At 36.3% G+C, this 10344-nt stretch overlaps 2 protein-coding genes across 4 annotated transcripts in view; both read left to right on the plus strand.

Annotated features, from left to right (window-relative positions):
• Window positions 1-1503, plus strand: part of LOC107096430 (polyadenylate-binding protein 4-like) — a 21103-nt gene extending 19600 nt beyond the window's left edge. For all 3 annotated transcript variants that reach the window (XM_015393078.1, XM_015393079.1, XM_015393077.1), the window contains 2 exons: window positions 1214-1332; window positions 1417-1503. In XM_015393078.1, the coding sequence (XP_015248564.1) occupies window positions 1214-1309 (96 nt within the window). In that variant the 3' untranslated portion in view covers window positions 1310-1332; window positions 1417-1503. The remainder of the gene's footprint in view (window positions 1-1213; window positions 1333-1416) is intronic.
• A 2261-nt stretch (window positions 1504-3764) lies between these two features.
• ppie (peptidylprolyl isomerase E (cyclophilin E)) lies at window positions 3765-9134 on the plus strand. Its single transcript, XM_015393056.1, has 10 exons — window positions 3765-3805; window positions 4148-4246; window positions 4324-4367; window positions 4449-4475; window positions 5946-6027; window positions 6105-6205; window positions 7797-7920; window positions 8342-8527; window positions 8606-8748; window positions 8863-9134. Exons 1-10 carry the CDS (start codon window positions 3775-3777, stop codon window positions 8929-8931), a joined length of 906 nt encoding a protein of 301 aa, XP_015248542.1. The 5' UTR covers window positions 3765-3774; the 3' UTR covers window positions 8932-9134.
• Window positions 9135-10344: the final 1210 nt, after the last annotated feature.

Below are 10344 nucleotides of genomic sequence, written 5' to 3' on the forward strand. Positions count from 1 at the left end.
ATGGATTAGGAACGGGATGTCACTTAAGCTCATATGTGAGTCAAGGCAGGTGAGCAAATACTTTTGGCAATATAGTGTATATGTATATATATCCATTTAAACTTGTATTTTTTTTTTTAAATGACAGTTATTGTTTGTTTTCGTCAGAAGTCAGTTGGTGAATTTGATGAATCCTCCTCTTCCTGTAGCAGATGAATCAGGAAGTCTATTACTGCCTTGTCCAAGTAGCAGGTCATGATAATCTGTGGATCCAACATGATTCTGTTGCCTACCACGACGAAAGCACTTGAACACAATGCGCTGGTTTAAGCGGAAAGGATCCTCATTACCAGACCACCCGAAGGCAGCAAAACTGTGTGCTCTCTTTAGCCTTCCAGAATAAAAGACTGGTTCCGAGTGGGGCTGAAACAATTAATTGGATTAATTTATTTTTGAAATCATTGTTAACCAATTTGGTAATTGATTAATCATTCACTTGAGTCCAGAGACTCTAAAACGTGTCTTTATCTGACAGAGCGACCCACTTAGAGCAGTAATAATACCAAAATTGTAAAAATAAATATGTAAACAGGCATTTAATAAAAATAAAAAAATTAATATGCTCTATTCAAAATATTCAAACGTTTAAGTTTCATTTTGTTTAATTTCGTAAAATGTTGTCTTTATGGAACCTTTTTATGTTAGATTATTAATTGATTAATAGAAAAATAATTGACAGATTCATTGATTTGTAAAATAATTGTTAGTGCAGCCCTGGTTCTGAGCTCATCTGCTAAGCTGTGTTTCTGTCTGGGTGAATCCACTGTGGGAAATATTACCACAACCAACCTTTTACTTTCTCTCACATACAAATTATTCCTAGATCAGTGCGCCTGTGTTTTTTAATGCATGTCTGTTCTGTCAGCTCAATCTTTCTTTTTGCTAAAGTGGAGTTTTTTCCTCCACTGTCGCTATATGCATTATTGGTAGGAAAGATTAATACTGTGAAGTTGAAGACATAAAAAAGTAACTATTTTTAGATGCTGATTCAGGAGGAGTGAACGCAATCTATTGTGCTTCTTTAGATGAAAACATTTAATCTGTGTAATTTAATTTATTCGAATCGATAAAGCGCATCGAGTAAAGCTAATTTTACCTTATCCTGTTTTATAGACAGAGAAATATTTTTTCTGCGCAATTTTTAAACTTTCTTACTTCTTTTTGGTTAATTTAGGTGGAGGAAGCAGTTGCCGTTCTGCAGGCCCACCAAGCAAAAAAAGATGCCACCCAGAAAGTAGGTGGCATGGCAACTACTGCTGCTACATCCTAAAAACTGGAGATGCTATTAACTTGGTATGGGAAAAAGAAACTGAATCATATTTGGTCTATTTAAATGCATCTCGCTGTGTTACTAATGAGATTATTGTTTTGTTTCAGGACTGAGCAAACAAGGAAGGAAACACAAGATACTCTGCAATGACTCTAAAGAGCCTAGAACCATAAAACAGACATGCTAAGGTTTAGTGAAAAAGGGTTAATGTTACTAAGATTAAAGTATTAAAATCTGTTGAAGAGAATACATTTTCTAGTTACAGCAATAATTTAAATTACACACTACATTAGTATTAAAGAGTTTTGAACACAGACTCAAGGCAAGAAACCTTTTTATGACATAAAAACACCTCATTCTTTATTTTTGTTGGAGTTCATCTCGTTTGATTTCAGGCTGCTCAGCTTCTTATGTTATTAAAGGTGTGTGATATTATACAATAAAGTTATGATAAATACATTTGTCGTTGTTTTAATTGAAATGCTTCATTGAGTCAATTATACTTTGTGTCCTGAGATCTTGAATAAAAGACCAACATAATGTCCTCATTTCATTATGTTGGACATGCTGCTGTTATAGTTACAGTACAGAAATAAGCTGAATTATACTGAAACTTTTGATAATTTACTTCAATATTTTGGAAAGAAATGTTAGTTGATGGTCAATTTTTTATACATATTGGAAAAATGTGCTAGAATTTTATGATAAGTTGTAAACGGCTAAATATTTCATGTAACATTTTTTTTAATCTAAAAAAAAGGGAACATTTTTGAAAGTTGTACAGTTGGTTGTTATCAGAGGGATTTTATTGGTCTTCCTCAGGGCAGCTATGTAGCTGACTGCAGTCAGCATGTGGCGCATGATTGGGTGGTGCAGTGCTTTGAAATCTTTGGACATTTCCAGCTTTTTTAATGTCATTACACTGTCACGACAACAAAGCATTTAACCTATCCTCTTGGGGAGCAGTGGGGAGCAGTTATGGGGCTCAAACTCAGAACATCTGGATCCCAGCGCAATACCCCTCATTACTAGGCCGCCACCTTTCCATCACGCTTATCCCAGATGGGGTCGCGAGGGGTTCTGGTGCCTATCTCCAGCTGTGTACAGGTGAGACAGGTTGCCAGTCCATTGCAGGGCAACACAGAGACAAACAGGACAGACATTCACACACACACTCACACCTAAGGAGAATTTAAAAAAGCCAATTAACCTAACAGTCCTGTTTTTAGAATGTTGAGAGAACTCATGCATGCTCAGGGAGAACATGCACTGAATTGAACCCAGAACCTTCTTGCTACCCACTGTACATATATATTACAATTTTAGATAGTGCAAGGTAAATCTCTTTATTGTCCCAAAATGGGGGAATTCACCATCTGGGCTGCCATTTTGTGGCACCAGGGGAGCAGTGTGGGGTTAGGGGTTTTTGCTCAGAAACCCAGTGTGCAGGCTGTGGGGATCAAATCGGCTACTTGCAACCTTCTCAGAGCACAAGCGCACTGCTCTAACCACTAGGCCAGCACTCCCTAGTGACATGACACAGCTCTATAGAAAAATGTACATTGAAATCTGCAGCAAAAGACTGTTGACTTTGAATAAGCTACTAAAGGAGTTTCTTAATTCCCAGGATGGTAAACTAATATCATTTAGTTATAATTATTGTGCTTTTAATCGTATCTCAATTTGTCTGCTTGAACTGTCTTGGAATAAGTTAGGTTGTGTATAACTAAATGTGCCAGAAAGGCTTTTCAGATTACTATTTTGAGTATTGTAACTCCAGAAGCAATGTGAAAAAAAGGTTATTTGAGAAACATGAAAGACATTTTCTTAGCTTCCTGGGGATGTAAATGTTTATGACCTAATTTTAAGCATGTCCTAAATGGAAGATTAAACAAGCTCATGTTGCAGGTTTTATTATTATAATTTTTACTATTGTTACAGGAGCTTTTTATATCCAATACTTGTTTATTTTAGAATGTACAAAAATTAAAATACGGTTTATTTTGAGGAAAGCTAATAAAAATGAGCAAATAAGGGGTTCATGATAAAGACTAAAAAGGCGAATACTTATGTATACAGTTATATAAAGCAGTATAATATGATTGTTTTATTATAAAACAGGTACAGTTTAGAATATTCACTGAATTTAGTTATTTAAATGTATCTTGAATAATATTGAGCAAAATATCAGCATTATTGTGTTCACAATTCCGAATTTGGAACTCTTGCAGAACGAAAAAGTAAAGCAAGAGATAACCAGTTATTTCATTAAAAAAAATAAATAAATAAACGGGACAATATATGTTTTTTTTTTAAGAAAATCCTCTAAAGTTAGATTCATGTGAGTGGTAGTTACGGGAGCTACCACTAAGAGGCGCTGTAGCCAACAAGAGCCTGAAGGCGGGGATCGTTTATCCAAACAACCAATCAGAGGGCGCGATCAAAGTTGAAAGGTTACATCCAATATGGCGGCCAGCAAACGAGTGCTTTATGTCGGTAAGTCTTATAGTTTTTTTTTTTACTCTTCCAAAATATTAAGAGGATTTATGTATTTTAGGAATAAAGAGCTGTCCCGTTTTTAATTAATTCTTAATAAAAGTAAACATTATAGAGTGCTAATTATCTAAAAAGAGGAAATGTGCATTAACTCATTCAACTGCTTAAGCATTAGAGGATTTCCTGACTTGATGGTATTATTATATAGAAATATAGAGATAAATATAAATATTTGACAAATATCCAGCGCCGAATCTCGGTAAAGATTTGATATTGACAATATAAAGAGCATATTTTTTGTGGGTGTTGTGCTGAGTGTCTGTATTGTGTGTTTTCTGTGAGGTGGCTTGGCGGAGGAGGTGGATGAAAAGGTGTTGCATGCTGCTTTCATTCCCTTTGGAGACATCATAGACATCCAGATACCTCTAGACTATGAAACGGGTAAGTGCACATGCTTTTTTGCTGCTAAGGATTAAGGGGGGCACAGACCTAATAATTGTGTTATGTTGAATTTTCAGAAAAGCACAGAGGATTTGCATTCATTGAGTTTGAGCTGCCAGAGGTGTGTGAAGAAATGTAAATAGATCCTGTCTCTGCAACATTTGTTTCATGATTAAATGGCTGATGTGTTCTTGTTCTGCAGGATGCCGCAGCAGCCATTGATAACATGGTAAGCAGTGAAAGTTTGCTTTTACTTTCTGATGTCCTTGAAAAATATTGCTGGTATTCTTATTCTACTTCTTTGATTTCTGCCCTAAGCTATCTCTATAGTTATGTTGCTCTAGGCTTAGACTTCTGTCCTCCAGACCTAAACAGAAAGTTGACACTTCGTCCGAGCAGAATTGTAATCACTTTATCAACCTCTGTGGTTTTAGGATCACTTCGACAAAACAGGCTTAAATCAGAGGCGACTGCAGTTTTACTCAGTTGTTTTGAAAATGTTTCAAAACTTCATCATATTTGTCAGTTCTTTCATTCATTTAAATAGTTGTTGTTTGGTTTCAATGTAGGAATCCAAGCACTCCGAGCTATATTAGGCCAGATAAAATAAACCATGTTGGCATCCAACTTGGAATGTGCTTAGGAGGATGTGCCTCCAGGTGATTGAAAACATCATACTCCAACTGCAGGTTCCTCTACTGACAGCTGACAGAGCTAATGAAGACTTCTGGATAAGTGTCAAAATGCGTGAAAGTGTGAAAGTCTGGCTGCCTCTGATTTGAGCCTCTTTGTGGTCGACATGACCTGGCTGGATGACAGAGAATTTACACAAGCACAAAGGAATGTTTCAATGTGCGATTAAAGCTAACGGAGAGTGGTTGGGAGACTGGAAATATCCTGTCCTCAATCAAGCTCGATATTTATGGACTACAATTAAAAAAATCTGCATCAAAAATACAACCAATCAAATAGACTACATTTTTATATAGAAAGAGTGATCAAACATATGTTTATTGATGGCAACAGAAATGTGTGGTGAGGTGAAACTTCATATAGAACATTTATCCTAATATATCTCTATTCTCCCACACTGCAGAATCCGTTAGTTCAATCGCTAACCTTACACTCCCTCTGCTTTTATCCTAGCTTTGATAAAAACCTCCTCTGTTCCTGTTTGGCTGTGACTCCATCCTGGAGAGAAATATCAGCTGTGCTGCTGCCATCAACATCTTTGTTTATAGATGTTGGAGATTGGCCTATTTTTCAGTGTAGTCCTGTTTCTCTGACTGTGACTGGCTGGATGTGCTCTATTCATCATCTGTCTCGAAGCTTGTCTGCCTGTCTGTGTGTTTCCTGGACGGGGCCGCCTTTAACAGCTGCTTTTTGTATGTCTGCTTCTGACTCCTTGAACCCCAGTCGGCCTCGGCAGATGGCTGCTCACACTGAGCCTGGTTCTACTGGAGGTTTCTTACGGTTAAAAGGGAGTTTTTCCTCCACTGTTGCTACAAGCATGCTTAGTGTAAGGGGATTGCATTCAAGTCAATAAGTAGATGCGATCAACTGGTTTTTCTTAGATAGAAAACTTTGAATCAATGTGACTGTATGATCCCGTGAACTGTAAAGTGCCTTAAGATGACATGTGTTTTGAATTGGCATTATATAAATAAACTGAACTGAATTGAATTGAATTGTTCATTAGAACGAGTCTGAGCTTTTTGGACGGACCATCCGTGTCAACATCGCTAAGCCCATGAGAATCAAAGAGGGTTCTTCTCGACCTGGTAATAAACTCAGACTCCTGCTACACACCTTTTCTCTGAGATGGCTGCTCCGTTCTGTAATCCTGTCTTTCCCACAGTGTGGTCGGATGACGACTGGCTGAAAAAGTTCTCAGGGAAAACTGTGGAGGAAGCTGAGGCAGAGGCAGCATCAGGAGAGGCAGCCACCACAACACAGGAGGTAAGATCTTTATTTCTGGAGTTGATGACATATTTTCAGCAAACGTCTTCTTTTACTCATAAATATGCTTTTAGGAAAAATAGACATGATTCAAGTGAAGCATGACCAGTTCCATGAAAGTGAAGATGCAGTGAAATCTTTCTTTTGAGTATGTTCTTTTAGGAACTTGCATTTAACGGTTATATACAGGTTTAGATGTAAAACATGAAGCAAAAATTGGGATAAAATTGTGAATAATCTGAATAGAACAGGTTAGCATTTCGGTTTCATCGAGGCAGATATGCTTTTATGTAGAAAGGAACAAGGACAAGTGCAGCTGTATTATGAAAGAAAAGAAGCCCTGATTGCACTGTATCTGTTTCTAAGTCTGTGCCCCAAAATCTTATCTCTTAATAAGTTATCAAAAAATAGTTTTTAAATTAAATCAATGTGACTAACATAGAAACTCTTTCGGAAACTATTTTGGATGTGGGGTGGTGATTTTAGAAATAACTGAATATAAAATCCCTTACAGGTCTGCTTTAAGAAAAGGTAGCTATACACCATTTTCATATTGAATCTAGACATTTAAATTTTTTTTTTTCAATCCAACTCATTTGATTTCAGCAGGATATGGAACATCTTTTATTAATTGGTTCTATATCTCATTCTCTGAAAAAATACATCTAAACATTTATTTCTCTGTACATGTCTATCATTATTCCCTCTGTTTTCCATCCACCCGTTGGTCCATTATCTATCTGATGATTGACATCTATAGGGCTGAAATAATTAATCGGATTAATCGATTATTCATACAATTGTCAACTAATCATTAACTGGTAGTACAGAGACTGTAAAATGTGATTTAGCTGACAGAGTGACCCCCTTAGAGCAGTTATTATATCATAATTGTAAAAATAATATATAAACATTTTACATTTAAGATAAAAAAAAACAATTTTTTCGTCTGTCAATATGCTCTATCCAGAACTCCTCAAGTGGTAAGGTTTTAGTTTCAACCGGTTAAATTTAGTTTAAAATCTTCTTTAAGGAACCTTTTTGCTATTGGATTATTAATCGATAAGTCGAAAAAATAATCAACAGATTAATCGATTTGCAAAATAATAGTTAGTTGCAACCCTAGACTTCTATCTGGTCTTCTGGCCTTTTCAGAGGTTTCACATCAAGCCTGAACACTGTAGAAATTTCGACCATAATAACATAGTGAGTTTATGTATTTATAGATAAACATGTGGCCTGTTTTAGGAGTTTATTATTTTAAATAATTTTTTTAAGCATGATTGTGAAGAAATCTCTGATTTTAATTTGTTCATTTTCATAGAATTTTTATTTCTTATTATTTTTACTATGTTAAAAGTTATTTCTTTAACCATTGTGGGTTTTTCTTTCCTTAAACAAGGGCTACCAACAATTTTGTCCATGTGTGCATTTTTAAATTCGGGCTAAAAAAAACCCTAACAAATCTAAGAACATGATGTTTAATTTTGATATAAAAGGTTTGTTAGAATCCAGATCTGTGGGTTTTCAATGTTAAATATTTTGGCTAAATAAGCTAAGAATGATTTTTTTATTTTTTTTTTTTTTACAGGGTGAGCCACCAGCTAAAAAGGGCAGAGTAAATCCACAGGTCTACATGGATATAAAGATCGGAAACAAGCCAGCAGGAAGACTGCGCTTCCTCCTCCGGGCCGACATTGTTCCAATGACAGTAGGTCTGTAAACGTTGTTAAATACATTTTTTCAGGCCTGACTCATAATCCAGTGAATGTTACCCTTCTTTCTCTCTTAATATAAAATAAGTTATTTTTTTTCCTGTTTGTGGCATTTTAATGTTTTTATGCTAATCTGTTTTAGCCTATATTTATTAAATATAAGATCTCTATTTGATTTGAACTGAACTGACCAAAGCACGGGGTAATGTCTAGGTAGCGCCAGACTGATTAAAGCTCAGGAATAATGGTGGGCTTTTAGACGCCTCCAGATTCCAACACCAACATGTGAAAAATGACTCTATCCTGTTAGAACCTTTGATGTTACAGGAAAGGAAAACTTCTGGTTCCAACAGCTTTAAAATTAAACTATGAGTGAAATATAAATGTTATTAATAACATTTCATGTATTTATTTTAAATAGAGAACTTCCGCTGCTTATGCACACATGAAAAGGGCTTTGGCTACAAGGGCAGCAGCTTCCATCGCATTATCCCTCAGTTCATGTGCCAAGGAGGAGACTTCACCAACCACAACGGCACCGGAGGCAAGTCGATCTACGGTCGAAAGTTTGATGACGAGAACTTCGTCCTCAAACACACAGCTCCAGGTAAAGGGTCTGGCACTAAGCCTTTTTTTTCTTTGATCCAAATCATTTTGGACTGAGGGTTTATGCCCGTTCACACAGGCCAGCTCTCCATGGCTAACTCTGGACCAAACACAAATGGCTCTCAGTTCTTCATCACAACGGACAAAACTGACTGGCTGGATGGGAAACACGTGGTGTTCGGAGATCTGGTGGAGGGGCTAGATGTGTTACGTGCAATGGAAGTGAGTAAAAAAGATATTTTAATCTGGAAAGAACAGCAGATGCCTTTAGTGCATGTGCTTTAATGTAAATCGATTATTCAGAAAACAAACCCAGACTTTGTTTTCCTCTTGCAGGCTCAGGGGACGAAGGATGGCAAGCCAAAACAGAAAGTGATCATCTCAGACTGTGGGGAATATGTCTGATCAAGTTATACACTCTGTTTGTTTGTCTCTGAGATGCCGATGTTTTTCTACAACCAAGAGTTTTCATGGCCATTCTATTTCGTTAACAGCCTCCTCTGTTGTCATGTAAATATTTCAGTAAACTCATTTTTTAAAATAAAATCAAAACTGAATAAACATTTTTAAGCAAATGGTGGCTACGCACTCTATGAATGCTTGGGTTGCATTTTCTGTACACAAAAAAAAATATATCCTATAAATATTTTATTTAAATACCAATGAGTAAATATTTGTCTTTTTCAGCCTTTAAAAAGGAGAAATGTTTTTGTTTTCTTTAATTGAACATGAAGTCTTTTAAACTGTCATATATGTTTAAAGACCTTTTTTCGCCACTACTTTAAAAAATATGTAATATAATTGTGTCCCACATACATTTTTACCACCCTTTCACACAGACTTGTTCATAATAAATGCTCTAAGACGCTTTTATTTTTATTTAAACTATGGTTGGTGATATTTTCCTGCAATATTGCATAATGTGGAGTTGCTCATTATGAAAGCAACTGTGGCTTTGCTGTCAGAGAAGTTCATGTTACTTTCATGCTTTGTGTCAAGTGGGTTTGCTTACAAAGAGGTACTCTGGCTTCTCCAACAATCCAAAAACAAGACTGTTAGGTTAATAGGCTTCTCTAAATTCTCCTTAGGTGTGAGTGTGTGTAACCTGTCCAGGGTGTACCCCGCCTGTAGACAGCTGGAGATGGGCACCACCACCCCTCGCGACCCCAGCTGGGATAAAGCGTGATGGAGAATGGATGGATGGATGATATCACTACCTAAATCACATACTGCAAACTTTATTTCTATATGATGCAGATTTTTACATCAATCTGTAAATTCTTTGAAACACTGAGCAACATTCTAGTTTTGCTGAGGTAAAACACTTCTGACATTTCCTTTGGTGTAGAAATGGTGTAACAAGATTGTGGCCCGTGTACTAAAGACATTATACTACGAGAAATTCTAATGCTGATGTGTGCTGGAGCTGACATGGTTTCTCATTGGTCCTTTGGATCTATAACCTTTTTTTTTTCTTAATTCAGTTTGACTTATTATTTAAAAACAGTAAGGTGATAGCTTCAGTGATATTGAGATAGGATTCCAGCTTTCATCTGTTTTTTTCAAAACAAATTAAAAAAATACTTTTACAGCTGAATTTATCAGTTTTTCTTCAGTTCTAATTCTGATTTTAAAGAAAACTTTAACCCCTAGAACCTCAACGGACCCACCGGTGGGTCCAGCTGCTACGTGACCTCGTAATTTTAACAAACCCCCAGTATTGATGTAAAAAACATATTTGGCACAGTTTGGTGACATTTTTGGATAAATGTGCCAAAATGGCCTCTCCGCCTAAGAAATTTCTCACTAATACCATTC

Source organism: Cyprinodon variegatus, unplaced genomic scaffold (genome assembly GCF_000732505.1).
Source record: "Cyprinodon variegatus isolate N-32 unplaced genomic scaffold, C_variegatus-1.0 Scaffold623, whole genome shotgun sequence".
NCBI classification, from domain to species: domain Eukaryota; kingdom Metazoa; phylum Chordata; class Actinopteri; order Cyprinodontiformes; family Cyprinodontidae; genus Cyprinodon; species Cyprinodon variegatus.

Coding starts and splice junctions, on each gene's coding strand:
- ppie (XM_015393056.1), top strand. CDS start 3,775: ATGGCGGCCAGCAAACGAGTGCTTTATGTCG. Junction 4,368..4,448: donor TTGAGTTTGAGCTGCCAGAG/GTGTGTGAAGAA, acceptor CTTGTTCTGCAG/GATGCCGCAGCAGCCATTGA. Junction 7,921..8,341: donor CATTGTTCCAATGACAGTAG/GTCTGTAAACGT, acceptor TATTTTAAATAG/AGAACTTCCGCTGCTTATGC.